This window comes from Anser cygnoides, chromosome 19 (genome assembly GCF_040182565.1).
Source record: "Anser cygnoides isolate HZ-2024a breed goose chromosome 19, Taihu_goose_T2T_genome, whole genome shotgun sequence".
Classification (NCBI taxonomy): domain Eukaryota; kingdom Metazoa; phylum Chordata; class Aves; order Anseriformes; family Anatidae; genus Anser; species Anser cygnoides.
This window is the reverse complement of record NC_089891.1, coordinates 6941366-6962932: the sequence shown is the minus strand read 5'-3', so window position 1 is coordinate 6962932 and position 21567 is coordinate 6941366. Positions and strand designations below refer to the sequence as shown.

At 38.8% G+C, this 21567-nt stretch overlaps 1 protein-coding gene across 4 annotated transcripts in view; it reads left to right on the top strand.

Annotated features, from left to right (window-relative positions):
* The window catches only part of CA10 (carbonic anhydrase 10), a 201084-nt gene extending 182836 nt beyond the window's left edge, over positions 1-18248 (top strand). For all 4 annotated transcript variants that reach the window (XM_048064456.2, XM_048064455.2, XM_066980306.1 and 1 more), the window contains 5 exons: positions 6816-6911; positions 7379-7451; positions 14569-14723; positions 17069-17243; positions 18023-18248. In XM_048064456.2, the coding sequence (XP_047920413.1) occupies positions 6816-6911; positions 7379-7451; positions 14569-14723; positions 17069-17243; positions 18023-18045 (522 nt within the window). In that variant the 3' untranslated portion in view covers positions 18046-18248. The remainder of the gene's footprint in view (positions 1-6815; positions 6912-7378; positions 7452-14568; positions 14724-17068; positions 17244-18022) is intronic.
* Positions 18249-21567: the final 3319 nt, after the last annotated feature.

Genomic DNA, 21567 nt, shown 5'->3' with positions numbered 1-21567 from the left:
AGAAATCAAGAGCATACTAAAATATTTAAAAAATAAATACTTTTAGATCATCTACACTTCATTCAGGTCAATGATTATTTTTTATTTTATTTTCTGGCTGCAGTTTGTCTATAAACAAGCTACTGAACAGGAGGGCAGAAGGGATAAGTATATGATAAGTATGTTTTGCTTTGTTAGTAGCCTCACAGGTGTAAAAGACCAGGTCAGCAGCCAAAATGGCTGGCCTGCTTCAGATCTGATTCACACTGCTCTCTTTCGTAAGTACGGTAAAACACCCAGTTTGAGCACCTTCGAACAGATGCCCCAAAACCTCACGACTCTTACTTCCCTTTCAATTGTATGTCTGCAACTAGAGATAATTACTTTAAACCTAAAGGAGCAGATGTTACTTTAAAAAAAAAAAGTCACATGCTGAAAATAACACAGCGTTAACTACTTCCAGTGGAACCCTGGATAAGTCTCACTGGGTACCATTTGCTGAACAGAGGTACTACACGTTCATTCTTGTTACCAACTGGTCTAATGAAGTGTTAGACACCATTTGCTGTTTAAGTGCTAATTCCTAGGATATAGTTATTTCTAGGAAAGCAGATTTCACAGCCAGGTACAGTTAACTCTAAACTGCATTTCCACTTTACTGCAGAATGCATTGTTGCATTTCTCTGCACATGCTTCTATGCAGTTATATACTCATAAACAGGACAAAACTGAGTTCCTGTCTTGTGTTCTTAGGCTTAGTCTTTTAAAGAAAAGAGAATTATATTTTATTTATCTAGGATACAATTGCTGGCATATTGCTATAAACGCAGATGACAAGTCTTTCTATTAAACCACTATTTTCTAGGCATTTCTTCTAAATCATGAAATAACTGTCAAAAGCAGTACAGAAAAAAAACAACAACATTTCTCAGCAACAGCCTAAAGAACTTGAGTTTTGATAGAAAAGAGAGAAAAAATATTTAAAACAAATGGTTCGGGCACTTTTCCTTAGTTGCTTTAAACTAAAATCTTTTAAACTGATTTTAATCTTAAACCAAAGTATTCTGAAAAAATGCTAAGTAAACTGCTGGAAGTCTATGTGGTCAAGTGAAATTTATGTTACCAATTTACAAGCATGTAACACCACCTCACTGCTGTGGGCTCAGACATGTGAAATAAGATCGGTACAGTTATGGGTTAATTAATAAGTATGGGGGTAATACTGTCTTGGCAGGTACTAACATTTCTTGGTAGAGTACCTTGTGCATGAAGAATGATGTTTTTGTTTTCTTCCAAAAAGAATTACCATAAATCTTAATTTTTATCTTATTAAACTGTTTTAACAACATTCTTCTGAGCCTGCTACCAGCCCAGCTCTCCAGCTGTTACTTTGAACAGGCAAACTGAAAGCAAGAAGGGACTGAGAACTCGCCCAGCGTCCAAGTTCTTGTCCCACTTCAGTTGCAACGACTTGTGCCTTGAGCAGACCAAGAGTAACCACCAAAATGCAGTAATTAAACGTGTACAAGTTTAATCTATTCTCCTCACATGGGAGGAAGTGTGTGTGAACAAACAAGGTTTGAGCATTACAGCAATTCAGGAAGATACAACATTAACATCCATCTCCAAAGCCTACCTATGAACAAACTACGATGAACTTCTTTCTTTCTTGAATACTCCACGAGATACTTAGTCCTGTTGTTAAGTGCCTGCCAAAGACAGGAGCATTTCCCCTGCATCACTGTACGTTTGCGGAGCACTGCCAGGCACTGGTCCAGCAAAACGAGACAAATCAGGACTATGGGTGCTGAGGAGCTTAGTTTGTGTTCTCACAGATGGTGCTATGCCTTTCCATGAAGCACGAGGTGCATCTAATTTAATTAAGACAAATCTAAAGATATTTTTGTTGGCCACACAAATTACATATCCTAGAATCAGGACACTGAAAAGAACTGGTTTGCTCCTGACAGGGGCTTGGACTATGTCCCGTTAAGATATTTAATGGTCCCTTCCAATGCAGCCCCTCCTATAATTCCATGACTCTCTCACAAAGTGAGGACCTCAGATCTCACACCTGGTTGGACTGACAAAATTAATGCCTTAAATAACTCTAAGGTGATATGCTGTTACTGCTCTTTCCAAATTGTTTGACAAAACCTGTAATGGCAAATATATTTTAACATAGGACTATCCAACACTATTCATGAGTTTTAAACTCATTTTTTACCTAAAACTATTTTAGTTAGTGGACGTCTGCCACACTAAAGTTACATTTATTTTCCTGTTTTTATTTAACTTCACATAATCAAAAATGTATAATTATTTTCCTTAATGAGATCTTGGCCACTGAATCAAAACAAACACTGAACTCATATTCCTGAGCAATTTCATTTGCTTTTGCTCCCTGCTGTGCTAGAAATGTGCTTTGTGCTCACTCTCAATCAGTTGTCTCAACAGTTTTTCAGGTAGCACAGCATAATACAAGTATTGCAGTTACAGATTACCCATTCCCTGCTGCCATTCACTTCCCGGTTTAGAACCCTTGTCATTTACCAATCAAAATGTTTATGCACTCAATTATAACATTTCCAGGAGAGAAAAAAGGCTATTTCTGTTACTCCTAACAGGACTTTCCAAAAAATGTGATGCTGTAATATCCTAAATTCATATTTCTCCATACCTCACTGCAGCAGAGCATCTTGCAGTGATCTGACGTTTATAAAAGTGTTACGCATGCATCCTAGAACTGAGTTCTGTAATTCACAGAGGTTTTTGCTCAAGTTAGAAAAATTGCCAAAAGATTGCTGAAAAGAACCCCTGGAATCTTTAGCACCCACGATCATCACCACAGCAAACTGCCTCCTTCTGCTTAGCCACAGAGCCTTGGCCAAATGCCACAGGGAAGACATCCTGCTGCTAGCTCGGCCCCAAGATGCACATTTCACCTGGGTGAAGGATCAAAAAACCCAAACGCACTGCAGAGCAAAACTAGTACCATGCAAACAATACGAGTACTATGAGTGCAGGGCTAATCTTCAGCAAAGTACAGGCAAAGAAGAGGTTATTACCCTTCCAAACACACATACATGTGTGTTGAGAAAGGGAGGTAGATTTTTCCCCACAGCAGCCAGAGCATTAGCCATAGAATCAGCCTCTGTTATTTTGCCCCAGAGATGCCCACGGGGCTGAGCAGTGCACGCTCAGTAATTAACCCTACCGTACTGTAGCCAGCTCCTGCTGACATTCCCAGCACCGCCAATATCAGCTGTCTAAAAAAGTGCTGCGTCTGCTCCTGGTCCAGTGCGCATTTTTGGGTGATGGAACAAGGGCACATTCTGGATTTTCATCGGCTAAAATGAGAGTAATTAATCTTAATTCTCTACTCCCTGAAAAATAGAACTTCTATTGCTTGAGGAAAACAAAGAGCTATAAGTTGTTCTGTGGCAAATTAATCTTAAAGGGGGAATCTTCCAAAGAAAATCAATAGCTTATAACAAGATTTTTTATTGTGTTTGAGCCTTGAAACTCAAGGCAGAACGAAAGGGGACTTTTAGTATTGCAAGTTCGCTCTTGTTGTGTTTTGTTTTTAATACAATGTCATCATTTGGAAAAGGGAGATTTTCCACATACAACCAATTTTAGTTGTGTGGTTTCACCTTCATAGAAAAAGCTAATAATATTTAATGCAGACTGCAAGATTATAGGTATTTCAGGCAGTTTAGAAGAAATTATTCTGGAATGAAAGAATTTAATAGGGAATTATATTTTAATCCTGCATACAGTATTCTGTATCTAAGATACTTCCATTCATTTGTACCTTTTTAAAGTAGTCTGTTCCTCCATGTGAGAAACTTTGAAAATTGTCTCCTTGCATCAGCAATCTTGTTTCACTCTTTTTTTTTTTAATTAAAAAAACTAATGAACTTAACCACGGTGCCATGGAAACAGCTTTAAAATTGATTCAGGTGCATGGAGGAAGGATACAACTAACATAAAGCATGTGACAGTTCTCAGAAGAAAAGAAGTCTTCATTCAGCACTAGATGCTTTGAGAAACAACAATGCTTAGCGAGGGGAGACGATCTCAAACTGTAGTGAAATCAGGTTTCTCAAATACACTCTCCAAAACTGTTCAGAACCAATCTGAGGTGTGATAAGGAGAGGTGGAGTGGGGCAGACACATACAGACCTGCAGGAATGGAAAAATTGATATGAAAACCACTTGCAGCACTAGTAAAGAATGACAAAGTTCTCCGACAAGTATTTTCCTTGTAAAGACAGTGCAGCGTACGGCGGAGAGATCACTGTGGGATCTGCAAAGGAAATAACTACTCTAATTTCTAATTGTTACAAGTGTGTTAACTCATTCCCACAACCACCTATGGACTGCCTGCAGCCTGCATGCCAGCTTTGCACAGACTGAGCGGTGTCTTGCTGATGTTGAGAGAGGTCTCCACTGGAGCCAGGGCACTGCTGCACCCCGTACTGCTGATTGCAGCGCTAAGCGTCCTCCTAGAAGTGCACCACGTGTTAGAGTCCTTGCCGTGGGTCTGAGACACGTATCCTGTATGTGGCATATATACACTAGGAATTGTATTTGCATAAGTCCCATCAGTAAAAATGAGAGCTTGACATCGACTCTGGGCTTCTAAGGGTAGAAGAAGAATGTGGTCCTTCCTTTTACCCATTCCTGCACTAAACATTTCGGTTTGTTAGATAAGCTTGGTTTATCTAATCCATTGTTATTCTGGAACTTTGTACAGAAGCAATTCAAGTCTAAAGCAGACTTCATCCCTTATTTCCCCAGTAATTCACAAGAGAGTCTGCAATGTCTCTGTGCTGTACAGTAAACGCTGTAATTCTTCACAAGACCTTTAGAAAACTTACTGCATTCGTCCTGCTTCCTAGCTGTCAGAATTTAGTAATGACTTCATTGGCTACTTTGACATTTTACTTTTTGGTCCATTTTGGTTTGTTTGCCTTAAAAAATGCCTACTGTGTGATTTGTAAAAAGGTCGACCAACAGTTCCCAATCCAATGAGGGCAGAAGTAACCAAAATTAACACATGCTAGCAGTAATCTCGACCCTTACCTTATTTTTTTTTGTCTGAGCCATTAGTTGTAAATAATAAAACTATGTGCCAAAGATCTGATCTTATTAATACAAATACTCTCTTTTCTTTCAGAATTTCCACTGCTCATTTTGCATCAGCGCCCAAGCACTAAAACTGCATTATTGAGGGATTGGAACAGGGGGCAAACAAGGCTTGGGGGATTTTTACATTAGGAAATCCTTCCTATAAGATCTGATTCTGAGTAACTTGCATATAACATATGAAAAGTACATTTTACAGTCAGGGCAGAGCGTAGGAAGTAGAACTGTCTGAATACTCCTAGAGTTCGCAGGCATCATTTTTTTCTCAACTTGTTATAGACTGAGATAATAATGGTGTAGGTTACAAATAACTTGGGATGCTGTTATCATTCTGATCACTGCTAGCATACACGATGGTGAACATATCCGGATAGCAAGGCTTTGTCTTTGTTATTTGAATGTACATTGCAGATTATATAGGGAAGTCATTCTTGTAGAGAGAACTCATTGCAGTTGTATTTTGCTTTACAGTAGTGATGCTCCAGATATCACATTCATCCAAAAGGCAAAATCACCAGTGCTGTCACTAGACAACATTTCAGTGGGTTTGGGTTTTGTGGTGTTTTTTTGTTGTTGATTGGTTGGATGGAGGAAGGAGTTTCTTCCTCATTACAAACATGGAAAGCCCTATATGATAAAATTCCTTTGCTGCAAGCATTAGTCTTTGTCCATTTATTTAGTTAAAATGACTACCAGATATAAATCAAATTGAGTCTACAGATTTCATTGGACCAACTTTAGGTTTACACCAGTAGATGGAAAATGCACCTGATTTTTAAATACGTGCATCAGGCTGCTGCGATTCTGAATGAACAGAACAATGACCTTTCTTTTCTAATGGACATCTGAAAACTAAATAATGTATCTGCAGGCTAAGGAAAGCTAAATAGTCTTCCAATTTCTTAGAAGTATTTATCTGCCTCACATGAGTTCATTAAAATTGTTCATCTCAAAAAAAAAGCTACTAATTGCAACATAAACTGTAACTGTTTCCAGTGGTCTCAGAAAAAATGAAAACAGCATTGTTCTGGGTAATGTATTTCTACTCAGAGAGAGATATGAACTATACCTTCATAAATTAAAATACATGTTCTGATGAGTTCCAGCAAATTATAAAACTAGCAAGCAGAAGGAAAGCTGTAGGAGCTAAGGAGAACCTGGTTAACAATAATACAGTAAGCACCTAACTGTAGGAGCTTTTGTAACCAAGTTTGTAAAATCTGGAGCCAATGAATATTAGTATTTTGAATTCTGCAAGTACTGCTTTAAACAGTTCCAACCCTGCATCCCATATGTTTCTACAAATATATCAACCCCTGACTCCCCTGTGTTTGGCTTCAAGCTGAAAAGTACGGATTACTTGATGCCTATGGCAAGTGCTGTTGCAATGGGGAAATGATGTCAACCCCTGCAGTGCAATTCATAACTTGATGTGGGTAAATTCACTTACTGGCAATTTAGAAGAAAACATGTTGGTGCTGTGCCAGTTGAAGCCAGATGGTAACTGAAATTATTAAAATCATGCATGCTGCAAATCTCTGAAAAATTGCACTGTTACAAAATATCCTGAACGCTGATAGGATCCTAATACAAACCAAGTGGTGTACATAAAGTATTTGCAAACAGTGTACGGAATGATTTACTACTGTTTAATTGTAATATTTCCCTCCTCTGTTTTCTAGGTTCAACTAATCCACTACAACCATGAGCTGTACACAAATGTCACAGAAGCTGCAAAGAGTCCTAATGGGTTGGTGGTAGTTTCCATATTTATGAAAGTAAGTATTTAACGTTATCAACACCTACAGTAGGCAATGTACTTTTCCCACAAACTGCAAATCTAGGACCTGGACTCCTCGTTACATTACTGCCGTACCTGGGGGGCTCCGATCTAGAATACGGAGACAGCATCACCCTAGGAACTGAACACACAATCCCTGCTCAAAAGCACTTACAAAGTAACATAAGGAAAATGAAAAGGGATAAGGGATAACATTTAAAGAAAGAAAGAAAAAACTAGTATCATAAACATCATTTGTAACAGTTTAGAGGCTCTGACTAAAGTTACTGACTCCACAAGTTGGTATTCCTTTATGAAGCATGAGATGAATTATATAATTAAAAGTAAGCATCTCCTAGTAGACTGGGGTCCTGGGATGGAAGAAGGGGACGAAGTACAGCTACATTTGCAGAAAAGGCATGTTTCTCTGAAGGTTTTGACACTGTTCGTTCTTCTCTTCTACAGGTATCTGAATCATCAAATCCATTTCTAAATCGTATGCTTAACAGAGACACTATAACAAGAATAACGTATAAAAGTAAGTCTTTTCATTTACGTTGGCTAACAGCTATATGCTTTTAGTGTCAAATAACATATTTAGTGATCCACTGAAGTAAGAGACGCTTCGTTATGGGAAAAAGTCACAAAGCTTTTATCACCAGTGACCCTGTGATAAACTTGTGAACTTGAAGAAATCTAAGGTCATCAGTTCATGGAGTGAATTTTGAACTTCAAAGCCTATTTTATGTTTGAACAAGCAATAAAGTAATGAAATTTATTAACAAATTTATTAACAAATATATATATACACTACACTCAATACTCAGGACAAACTGCTTACTGTTAGCAGCAGAAGTAACATGCAGAGCAACATGGATTATTTCAAATCAAATTATGTCAAGATGCTGCATCATTACCTATTTTAACATGCAACTGTGGATTTAATACTCATTAACGCTTTCATTTTGTTCAGAAAAATGTCATCTCTATTTAACTATTGCTGCATATAATGGATATATAAAGAGGTCATCAACATAGCATATATATTTGTTGTATTCACATTTAGAAAGCCTTCAACTGATAATGCTCAATAATTCCATGTTAGTATATTAAATGTGGAAAACTGGAGCTTAAATGTCAGTGAAAATTAGGGTAATTTAGAGAAAGTCATGAGAAATACATAGATCTCAACGGAACAAATTAAACCTTTTCTCCTGAAAACCTTATTCCCTTTGTCAAATATTCACTTGAATTCCAAGCAGCCATTAAGTTAATAAGCTAAATGATACAGTAAAAGTACACAGCAAAATAAGCAAATAAAAATATTATGTAAGTCTGCCATGTCTACAAAGAGTAGGACAGAGTTGTTCGTAACTAGAATTAGACTGGATATCAGGACGGCAGGATTTAGTTCCCAGCTCTATCAGTCTATACGCAGTTTACGTCTTCATATCTGAACCTCCAGAGAACTCAAAAAAGTCCATTTAATTTCCACAAAAGTCCCTGAACTCAACATGATGGAAATGTTTGGATAGGTTTCTGTACACCTCCCTCAAGTATGCAGTTGGGTTTCTTTGCCTGGACTCTATCTTTTCCTTTTCCTGCAAAGCTAAGATTACAGTCCCACAATGTTTACATAAAGAAAAAATTATGCATTAGAGACCTACGTAAAGTGAAAGCACAGAATTTTACCCACTAATTCCTGAGCAAAAGAACAGTAGAAAGACCGAGTCTTGCCTCACGATACAGAACTTGAGGAACGGAGCAAATCCAACCCATTCTGAAGTTCCACGCCCTCTACTATAAACACACATTTCTTCCCATTTAATTTTATCTAATTTCATCTTCCATTTAACAAACCTGGGTACATCTTTGTGAAAATAAGAGGCTGCTATTATGATAAAGCTCTTTTCTCCACAATACCTACAGGAAAGAATGTGACAGAGGATTCTCCTGAGAACGTTTTTTCCAGATTGTTGCAGCTGTGTGAAGTGTTTTCTTCTCTGCATAGAAGCAGCAGGAGATTAGCCCAGATTTTAGACCACCAGTCTTGATTCCTTACAAAAACACCGCAATACTGTTCTGTAAGAGCTTCTTGCCTGACATCACTGCTGCAGGGAGGGACAGGAAAAACCATGGTTAAGGCTGTAAGTGCTTTTTCAGGCTCTTACACTCCCTAATTATGTATTCCCGGCTTTTTTCTGTGGACCAGCCAGAAGATCTGACAGTGAACCTCTGAGAAAGCTATTTTCCCCATGTGCACACACAGAGACCTGCCAGGTCTTACACACTGAGCAAGAGAAGACTCCTGCCTCATCTTTCCCATCACAGCAACCCCATCTCACTCATCTACATGGTCACCACAGCTTTTCTTGTGCTCCTGGGCCACGTGTGCTCCAAGAGCCAGCCTGCAGAACAAAGACTGGACAACTTACGGTGGTTCAGAGCAGAGGAGAGGCCACAGGCATGGATATGACACACCACAGAGCTGGAAGGAACCAGCAGCACCTTTCCTTTGCTGCATGAATGAGTGTTCAACCACCATCCCCACGAGCAGGCAAGCACATCTCTCCCACTGCAAAATATTTTCTTTTTGCACTGCATTTGTAAGCAGACGCACCTTCACTCTGGGACTGACTGCATCCTAACAGCTTTCCTTGGTTGTTTTGTCTCTCTAAAAGAAAATGCAATTCCAATCACACAATTTTGGTTTGCTAAATTTCATATTGAGATGAATGCATAACAGATTGCTAAATCAAAGTGTACTGGAACTGCTCTAATTCCTAACCACTTATCACTAACAGGCGTGTCTTAAATTGAAAACTTTGGTGGATACAACAGACACCCCATTCTGCAGAGCACTGGGTTACTTACTGTAGTAACAAGTATTGACCGGGAACTTTTTAGTGCAAATTGGGAACATAAGAGTGTTATCAAAAGTAATTTTGCAGTTGTCTTGTGTGATGGATTATAGCATCATTGCTGAAAACTAATTTTACTTCTTACAGCGCAAGGATTTCTGTTCTGCTTTTAGCAGCTGGAGGTTTTTAGGTTGTGTTTTAGGGGTGCACTCCTGAAGGCAATACTCAGCAGGCTCAATAAGGGTGTGGAGAAAATGATAAGCAGAGAATAGTTTTAGAGTCAGGATAGTTAATAACATAACTAAAGTTGCGTGGTTTTTGCTGATTTTTTTTTCTTTTAAAATAACAGCAAAAAATGAGGATCTATGCTGCATGAAATTTCCATGGGCAATGTAGATTGAAAGGGGAATTTCTACTCTCAGATAATTAATGGTTACAGTGAGGTAAAGTGGACCCCAAGGAACTTTTAAGCAGGTTTCAAATGCTTATTTTATTCTGTGATCACACCACTTTGAAGTAGTTGAAACAAGGATTCTTTCAAACAGACTTTGCTCAGAAGCTATATGAGTCTCTCTAAAGAAAACCTGCTTTAATATTCTACTTCAAGTGTGATATTGGAGGGGATAAGTTACCTTTCTTTCAGAACAGCTACGCCCAGCGTTTGCTTACCACTAAAAAGTAGTAACAATTTATCTTCCCCCAACTCTGCATTGAAATTTGGGCTTATCATTCTCCATCAGAATACTCACACATACCCAGCTAGGCAGGAGAGCTCTAAAATTTTGAATTTCCTCAAATTTAATCTTTAGCCATTTTATAGATAACAAGCGAACAGCATTCCAATTTTAACAGATTATTCTGAAAAAGCTTAAGATCCAGATATCTGGAGATATGACTCCTAATTTCTCAAGGTTCACGTTTCAGCAGGTTGCCGGAAGGACTGAGCTCCTGCAGCTCCTGTCACAAGCAGTAAAAGCTCGGCTGTCTCAAACCAGGCCCCAGGAGACCAACCTTGGGCATTCAAGGGAGTCGCTGCTACTCTCAGCCTGGGTCTGCACGACTTGCGCAGGCTGGTAAATGGAGAGACTCTGATGCAGAGTTAAATAACTGAGGATCTCTACATACCTTACCCTTTATTCTATTTAGTGTCCCATTTTGAATTATCGTATGAACTTAGAAATCAAATAGGGAATATATTAGCTGAATGACAGAAACCCCAGAAGTACTGGTGTTTTAAAGAGAACACACGTTTTTGCTATGAAAGCAAACCCCACACACCTGTTACAAATCTAAGGATAAAAGAGGATTTCTATTATTTGCTAAGAAAGTTGTCAGAGGCCTTTATATAAATGAAATTGAAATCTAATGAAATGTAGTTTTTATAAAGAAGAGTTCGTGAGTTCAGGAATCACCCCAAGGCACAAGCAGATCAAGATAAACAGTGTGGGCTGTGGAGAAGAATGATGCTGAGAATCTAGTAAAGGCTGAGCAGGTTTAGTAAAGGAAGTTTATTACTGACAAGCTATCACCCACTGTTTTCAACCATCTTGAACACAAACTTGCAGGAAATATCATCAAAAAAGACAACACACTGAAGTGTTACAGCCTAGTATTAACAGAACCCCCAAGTTCTGCTTCAGTTCCAGTACAGGATTTTTTTTTTTTTATTAAGTTGTTGGGAAAGGAAAAGAGCAGAGCTCTTCATGTGAAAAGCGATAACCAAATGTTTGTTCTGTAAACTTTTCGGGCCATTCCCATGGAGTTTTCTGACTTTCACTGGGAATATAACCCACATACAGGGATGAATGAGTACCATTTCTACTTAGCCAAACTCATTTCATTCACATCCATTTTCCTTTTTCCTTAAGTGATACTTTCTCCTTCAGTTTTCCTTTAATTACGCCTGGTAGATTTTGACACCTAGTATAATCCACTGACTCTCCTTAAACACACTCCAAGTGAACACAGAGGCAATTAATCAGATTTGATGCAGCTCCACTGCAGGAAGCTGGTGGGGAAGATGGCTAACACAAGGAGCGCAGTACATTTTGCAGGTCCTCGGCATGCAAGCAAGGTAAACTAGCAGCTGATCCAAAAATCAGTAAGACAGAGACAACCACCTCTCCTCATCTTCGGAGCACTGGCATACATTGGACTTGCCTGAATGAGCAGGACCACCATGCCCCACACTGCTCCCATGCTGTTACCTACCATATTCCACCCCAGAGTGCTATGATATTCTGAGAATGACTAAACACACTAAATCTACAGGCTAAAGTTAGAAGCCCCCATCAAAATACTCAATTACATTTTCCATTAATGCTCTGCAAGGCAACTCCAAAATCCCCATGATTACCTGCACTAATGCCAGCAGTAAATCTGCTTCTGTACCTTGCTTTTTGGTAAGTAGTCCTATTGCTAATAATCTGTGCACTTTTCTGAATACAAATTAGTCAACTAGAATGTAACATGCACCAAAAATACATATCATCAATCTGCATTAATCTTTAGTTAGCTTTCCATCCCCATGTAAATATTTCAGGGCAAATTGTACCTTACTTAAATCATTTTAGTCCAACTGAAGTCAATATGGATATGACAAAGCAGATTTGGTTCTTAGAGTTTGAAACTATCTATTCAGACTGACTCCATGCCATTTGGAGTTAACACACCAGTCTCCGTGGCTCATAAATAATGAACAGGATGTTCGTGTGCAGAAGGGAAAGAAGTGTGATGACTCATTGAAAACAGGCACTGGCTTGAAAAAATGCATTCATTCTCTTCTCATGTAATTCTAGAAAAATTACTGCTGCAGTGCAAATAATGTTTTAGGACACAGGTGTATTCAGTCATCTCTAGCTGTTAAAATGTAACAGCATTTTGGCTCTGCAGTACCATAGCAATAGTTTTGTACTTCCATCTGGAAAATTTCGGGTTTAAAACCAGACTTGATAACCAAGGCCATGGAGCAGTAAAGGCTAAGCACGTTAACAAAGGTGCCAGTCACCTGTAAGACACAGCCAGTACTTTCCCCTTTACTTGGGCATCCAGCTATACGGCATGGCAACTATCTTGAAGCGCAGGAAGGTGGCAGAGGGCCATACTGCTAATAAACATGAAAGGACGTGCCTAGACTATCTTTCCTAAAATAACGAATGCATTTTAAATACAGAATAGCTGTAAGGCACTGGCCAACATAATGCAAATACTACACTCTCACCTTGACACTTGAACTGATGCTGTAGTCACTAATACTTATACCCTGGAAGGCTGCAGCATGTCGACCACACTATGTCAAAATAAAAATAAAGAAGTCACATTTGTTTTGCTTCTGTACTTGGATTTTTCTTTTGCCCAATGCAGTAGAGTCCTTTGTGTTCCTCCATTAGATAGTTTGAGACAAGCATTTTGCTCATCTAAGCTTTGTCCTTCAGCTATATGTTAAATTCCAGTTAAATTTCTATTTTATTTCTTCATTCTTACAAGCTTCTCCTTGATCATCCATATTTCTTTCCTTGCTTCCATTTACAATCTTCTTTTCCTAATAGCCAAGGAATTGTTTATCAGCTTTTTTTTTTTAATGAAAAATAAAAACTGTTTAAATCTACAGTGACTAGCACATGAAGAATACCAGTGAATCCAGCAGGAATGCCTGAGTTATTGACACTGACTGAAAATATGGACTTGAAACATTTCTCTTTAGTTTAAGCAGTAATCTATTTCATTTTTACATCCTTGTCTTCAATTAAAATCAGTGCCAATTTCTCTTGTGTCTTGAAAGGGGAACTGCCTAAAAAGGCAGCCTTCCTTGCCCACATCTTAGTGCTCATTCTGCAAATAAGCCATATTGAACACTACATGCAAGTGAAAGCAGGCAGAGATTGCACAGCATTACTACCTGTAACCAGCCCAGATTTCTCTGAGAGGCACGATGGCAGTAGCATATCAGAAGTTAAACGTGTTTCTTCCCGAGTATTTCCTATTAAGGAACTCCTACAGGTGAAGATTTGGCAGGAAAATCTGAGATCCAACTTTGATAGCACTGCCAAAAATATTATAGGCCAGCATTACACAAGGGAAATAATGTCCATAGCATAAAAAAGACTGAGGAATTTTGATGATTTAACAGATAAATCCCTATCTTGTTTTATTTTGGTAGGTGCCCACAGAGTGAATTCTGTTGCAGAGGGATACCTCATTAATTCCCCGAGTGGCTTATGAAAGAAGCAGGGCCCCTAGTAAGCTGCTTTCCAGCATACTTTTCCACCCTGATTTTAGCATTCCGAGTGAGCTAGCACCGCATCCGCCCCCCACCGTGCACATGAAAGGCAACCAGACTTCATTGAACATTATTATTATCATGCATTAACTTCAACTTCCTCCTGTGGCAGAAAGGCAATGAAGTTTTAACACTCCTGGCCTTCCCAAGGCCTTGCTGAACAAAAATTGTAAAGCACTCCAAAGTATGGTAAGTCTTCTCCAAAGACTGCTGCATCTAAATCAATAACTTTGAGAAGGATTTAACTCCAGTTCCTAAAGGAGGTTCAGAGTTACACTGAATGCTTGCATGAAACTCCCACAGAGGGTGTGCTGGGCATCTAAGAGTACAATCCAACCCAAGCAGGATGAAAGAATTCGTGGGACTTATTCTTGTCCAATCTGCTGGAGCACTCAGAAACGTGTTTCATGTATCAGTAAACTGATGATGATATTTTGAAGTAAGAATTGTAAATACCTTTTCCTCCCTCCTCCAATCTATTGTTTTATCTTTATTTTCCTCCCTCTATTCTCCAGATGATGCATACTTACTACAGGGGCTTAATATTGAGGAACTTTATCCAGAGACCTCTAGTTTCATTACATACGATGGGTCAATGACAATTCCACCCTGCTATGAAACAGCAAGTTGGATAATAATGAACAAACCTGTCTACATAACAAGGATGCAGGTAAAAAATTACTTGATCTAGTCTAGGTACAAAGAACATTTTAAACATATATCTATGCCTTTATACATAAAATTAGATTCAACCCTTTGCTGCATGGATCTCTGCTTGCAACTTCTACAGATTACAAAAGCAAAGAAGAGTCTTTTGGCAAATAAAAATCTTAACTATTTAAAGCTACCTGAATATCTATACAACAACCCACTTTGAGGTGTGCCCTACTTTCAGTGAGGGTTCGAACCAAACGGTCTCCTGATAAGTTACAGTTCTGTGAATGGGGATTCTAAAACAAACAGAGCAGTGTTGTACAAAAATAACTGACATTATGAAGGGTAACCTGGACTATTCTAAGGTCAGAAAGAAACACCCAAATCATGAGTGACAGTTGTGTTTACACATGTCAATAGCATGTTGATGTGACAGAGATCCAATACATGGGGCTGTCTTGAAAAAATCACTCAGCCACTGTTTCCTACTACAGAATAAGACAGCAGGATAGAAATTGCAAGTATCTGCAGAAAAGCCAGATTGACAAATTGAAGACCCTAACAGAAAGGGGACAAAAAATTATGCAAAAGGAATACAATTCATTTCATAGTCAAAATTATGCTGCTGAGGAAACACACTAGTGGAAAAGCCATGAAGACTGCATTTCTGTATGACTCGCTCACAATCCAGGGCCTAACATCAGAAAACCACCAAATCAGCACCAATTCCACTCTGCCCTGGAGCTTCCATCAACAAGTTGCCTGCAGAATGGTGAGCTGAGCTAAAGTCTGTTTCTCTTACATACTAGAATCCTGAAGGAACCGTTGAACCACAATCTGCGTGTCCCAAGCTCACAGGAGATGAAACCTGGCCTGAGAAGTGAAGTGAGGGAAAATAAAAGAACTACATGTTACATTTAGATTTAAAGTATTAACACTGTAAATAAGATGCCTTTACGAAGTCCAAGAAATGTTTTATCATTGTGATATTCTTTCTGCCCAGTTCTGTCTAGATGCAGAGAAAGCACTTCCTTTTCTAAATGAGTAATTTGGAAGTATAACATGGTTGAACAAAGACAGACCCATGCTGTGCGTTCTGAACTTTTCCAACAGGGAACCTGAACAATTTCCTACGTGAAACATTTTTAGTTACAACATTACTGTACAAAACAGTATTTCTGGAGCCTACACCAGTGTCTCTGGAGTATAACCTCATGACACTTGATCCTTGTCACGGTTTACTGGTTAGTTACATCTCCAACGTTAGTGCTGCAAACTGATTTCATGGAATACTTACTAATTACATTGTGTACTCAGACTGAAAAGCTAATTCACAGCTCAAGTTTTCCCTGCAAGCTGCTAAAGATTATCAGTACATAAAATGAAGCTACCGGATTTCTTCATGTAAGCATATTTTATTTTTTTTTAGTTACCACCTAGAGGAAAGCATCAACTTGCTACCTCTTAAATATTCCAATTATACATGGATATAAAAAATATATTTAATATTTTTAACCAAAATTTTTTTAAACAAATTGCAGGGGGAATTATTTATGTTTTTTTTTTTCTAGTTTCCTACACAAAGTATGAAAGGGTTTGCCTTGAACCAATGAACGTGCTTATGGTACAGGTGCACCATGTGTTCAACAACCATTGCTGTCTGCTTGTAGTTTGCATTTACCGCGGCTGGGCAACCTGGAAATCCTGGGTGATCCCGTAATTCCCTCTCTACCGATCTGTGAAACCATCTCAAAAGAAAGCCAGAGTCCACTAGAAAAACTGTATAGGTATCCCACAGACTATCAAAATACACCTGTGTCAATGGAGAGAGGATCTGTTTTTTAACATCATTAATTTCAGGACCTCAGCAACATGACTGTCAGTTACCCTGTCCACCCTGACTGGATGTATGGCCATACACAGCCCTTGAGCATCATCACCCAAAACTGTGTCTTCTCAACTGGAAGCTACACTAATAGCTACAGAACTTCTAGGAAATTCTCTTGTCATTCATCAAGTTCATTTTCTCTGCACCAGCTGCTGCCATCCAGCACTCTGGATAGCAGAGCATGGATAGCATCCAGTACCCTATTCCATTTGTTTCCTGCTCAGCAAAGGACACCTCATACCGTTTTCATTTACTCCACACAAAACTAGCTACTTCTGTTTAAAATGGGGCTTAGAAACAGAGGACCGCAGAAGGAAGTTTTACTTCGAGTTGACTCTTTCAGCCCACCTCTGACTACAAATCACTGAAACTGTTTAACTTGGATTTATTAAGTAGCTGATTTAATAGTGTTGTATGTTGTTTACTTACAGGAAAGAGCAGCACTAAAAATCCTTGTTTTGTATTTCGTATAGATGCATTCTTTACGACTGCTAAGCCAGAATCAGCCATCACAGATATTTCTGAGCATGAGCGACAATTTCAGACCAGTCCAGCCCCTCAACAATCGATGTATCCGAACCAATATCAACTTTAGTTTACAGGGAAAAGATTGCCCAAACAATAGAGCACAGAAACTACAGTATAGAGGTATGTTCCACCTCCAGAATAATCCTTTCTATGCTCACACTGCAAAATCCAAGTGCGTAACAAAACGTACAGATAAACACAAATGAAACTCCAGATCTTGTGGGACTAGCGGTATGAGTCAAACATTGCATATTTGACATTGAAGAGGAAATTTGCCCAGAAACATCCAGGAAAAGCCATGACAAAAAGCAGCTGGGGACATCTGGTATTTTTCAAGAGCAGATGAGACAGGCCTTTAGCTTTCTAGCCTGATTTTAAAGTCTTCTCACCTTACAAAGAGCATTTTGTTCTGTTAGCCACTTGGAAAGAAAACAGGGGATGAGCTAGTCTTGCTGCCAACTGATCACAGACAAAAGAATAAATTTCACTTTGGAGGTGTACCCCCATAATGCACACCCAGATTGGAAAGTTTTGTATTACACAGTGGACACTAAACAAATGAACTAACTCAGTCACCTGCTGGTAATGCCTTACGCTGCCACAGCTGGGAGCTCTCAATTGAGTATCCTATACATCTTTTAGCCTGTGCACGTACACTTTTATTACTTTCAATAAAAGTGTAAAAGTTCCTTTTTGCCAATAACTGAACGGCTGGTGACTGAGTTGCAGTGCTGCAGAGAAACCATCATTCAGATGCAACACTTTTCCAAGAAAAGGAGGAAAACAAGTCTCCTGGCTTTTTCTGGATCTGTTTAATTTCTAAAAGAGCATTAAATCTAGCCAGTTTCATATGTAGGGTTTATTAAAGCATAACTGTTTTTGTTTCTCTTTCCTTTCAGTAAATGAATGGCTCCTCAAGTAAGACAGAGCAGGCAGAACCCATAACCTCAGTGGAATGCTACTACTGTGAATTGACATAATCTAGAATGCACCCAACCTCACTCTCTCTTTGGGTTCACGGCAGCATGTGGAAGCATGCTGTAGGAAAAAAGCTGCCATGTTGGAAACTCAACTAAAAAATCATTCATATGATCGGTGGTAATTTTAAAAAAAGTAAAAAGACAATATTACAGTAAATGTGATTACAATTTTGATACAGTTTTCCTGAACTAATTTAGCTTCACAAAAAAAAAAAAAAAAAGACTTTTCAGCCTTTGTATATATGAAATTCTTCCTCCTTTCCCCTCTCCCTCAAAATAAAAGAAAAAAGAAAAAAGGTGGCTCGGTGCAGCATCAAAGTGGAGTTGTGTTCTGTGTGCCAAGTAATCCTTGGAAAGCTCTCATTATTTCACAATCATTAATGGATACTGACAAGACAGAACAAGAAGACTGTAGAGGAAACTTATTTCTAGATTATGATCCTTCTGTTCATTTAATTAAAAAGGGACAGACTTTGAGAGATAAGTATTGTAAATATATCACTGCAGAATATAAAGGAAATTGAAATATTTCCCTCTTTGTCACATATCTGTAGTAGGATTTGCCAAAATCAGAATTGATCCATTTTCTGTTTCTTGTTTTACAACAGGTCATACGTTGTGTTGGTTACTATTAACAACTCAATAAATGTGTTTAACAAATTAATTTAGTAAACTTGCTTTGGTTTATTTTCTTTCTGAAATAAGCCTCTAAATATTTGTGGCTGCACTGTTTGTGAATTTGTTTCTCTTTATTTTTTTTAAAAAAAGAACTTCATTTATTTGTTTGCAGCCAAGTGAAGTTAGTTAATGGCAATCGCAAATGCAGTTAAAGCCAGCATTACTTTGACTGTGCTGTATGGTCCATCATTAAGAGGTGCCAGGCCAGGCTCAAAAGCAGATTGCAGAAGAAACATCTCAGTTTCAAATTGCCATTTTCCCTGTTCAGTCCATTATTGAGACAAATTCAACCCTGTAAATTGGTAGCGGAAAGGAATATATTTTCTTTACAGATAAAGCAGGAGCTGACCAAGTAAAAGGGAATGCCTTTTTTCTTGTTTATAATGGTCATTCACTGTGTTTGGTTACTGTCAAGAACTCAATAAATGTGTTTAACAAGTTCACATAACGCATGTTTGGCCTTCTTGCACATTAAGAAGTTTTGAATTGTTTATTTCTCTGGAGAGTGGGCAGACCTCATCATGCTATCCAGTTCCTAACACTCACTTTGCAACACGTGATGACAGTAGAAGTTCACAGAAAAGATGAAGAAGCTAAAAAAGACCAAGCAGGGACTACGAAGTATTCGTACAAAATTGAAAAATACGTACTATGAGAAGTTTGAGGGGACTGGACGCTGTAAAGAACTTGGAGGCCCAGTCTGTGTTGCAGCTTTAACATGCCCAAACATACTATTTCATCTTTGGCCAAAGAGAACAGCGTGGATAGCATCGGACTGGAAACTCTGCAGTCTGTTGCAGACAGCAGTTTGGAAAGATTGCAGTGTGTGAGCTGGAAACTGTATGATTTCATCTGTGACATGAAAGGGAAAGATCAGGAAAGCGAGTACATGTACAGGTTGGTAGTCAGAGGACTCTTAAAGTAGGCACACTGACATAGGGGGAAGCCTGTAAGGAACCTGGAAGCTGTCAACAACTGAATTGCTCAGTGAAAGCTGCAGAATCACTGCTGGAAGGGTGGCAGTCAGCCCAGGTGGGATGTGACACACTGATGCCTTATTTGTAGCAGGAGTTGGGGCTGATGACCCTGGTCCAGGATGCTATTAGCACATATATAGTACCCAATCCCTAACTTTCTTCAGTTTGAGCATTTCAAATGGCTTGCATGTATCAGCTTAACACTGCAGCAACCTGAAAAATCTACAACACAACCACAGAAGCGCCACACAGTAACCATTAGATTGCAGGTTAATACTGTCAAATTCTGCAGCTGAAAAAGCAAGAGTTACTACCTTCAATTTACCTAGCTAATAAAAACTAAGTATAGCACAAGTCACATGCATTTAATATTTTTAGATGCCACAGTGATCTTAAATTTAATTTTTAAATTTGTGGTATTCAGATTGTTTCCAATACTTTTTTTTAAAGCTTCTCGTAGGATTATTAAGAGTAGAGTAAACTCACTGAGAGTACAGTCTAGAATGGCTCAATCTATATTTTTTGGACAAATAGCTGGCAATTGTTGATACAAGTTTGTCAGTGACAGAAGGTAGGGAAGATAAGCCAGGCCTCCATTATGAAACTTTTATTAAGTAATAAAACTTATGTGCTATTTTACTGAAAGCTGGTTGAAGGGATTTAAGAGTAGGGAGAGATATGATAGAAGAGACTAGTCCTAGGAAGGAGTCATGCTGTGCTTTGGATTAGGTGAGGCTGCAATACAGAAACCCTGCAAACAGAGAAACGTGGCAATCATACCAGGACACTGCAAATATGTTTGTCAACATTTCCAAGTCCATTTAGTGAACCAATAAACTCCATCTTGGTGTGATTTTTTTGGGTTTTTGTTCTAGTAACAGATTGCAGTAGAAATAGACCAAACCAAAGCTTAGAATCAAGCATTTTGTACATCCCGCACATTTAAGCGGTGCTCATATCCAGACATCTGATTTCCAGCATTTCAAATTGGGCACTTTCCTCTGTGTCAGGAGACACTGGGCATCCAAAGAAAGCCACACAAAGCCTATCACAAAGCCTTTACGCAAAAAGATAAAGCATCACTAACCAACAACAGGCACAGACAATCTTCTGGTAATCAGAGTCCATGCAGCACATGCAAGTAGCAACCTCTGACTTGAGTCTTTTCTGTCCATGGTGCTCACAAGAAGTCTGGCTGTACTCGAAGCCCAAACTCAGTATTTTGTGGTAAGAACTGAATTTGTGCTGTCATGGCCTCCGTACCGTCCCTGCCTGAGCTGCTCAGATCACAAACAAGATTCTTCAGTTGTGAAAAGGCTCAGAGCAGGCATGAACCTGACACGGGACATAAACCTGGCAGTGGTGCGCAAGCAATCACCGCCACAAGCAGGACCATGTTGCCAAGGCATGATGGTGACAGACATTAAGAACATAACACAGAGTGAACGCTCAAATTTGATCTTCTGCTGTCACAGACCGTAATATCTAGCCAGGTACCAAACTTAAAGCTTATTTAATTATATAAAAAAATGAAGAAATTCAAATTTACTGTTCTGAAAAAGCCTGTTTCAAGTAGTGTTCAAAAAAGTGTAATAGCTAGCCAAGTTTGATAAGCTTAGATGTTCCTTTAATTGAAAGCAAAAAATTACTTCTATACAAAAAACCAACAAATAAATAGGACCTGTGTGATGAAGACATGAAAAATCATTCAGTATAACTGTACCTATAGATACCGTGCATTTCTGTCCTGCCATTCTATTCCAGCCTTGAAAGCCGAAGCAGCGAGTAAACGCCTCAGGGGTCTGCCTG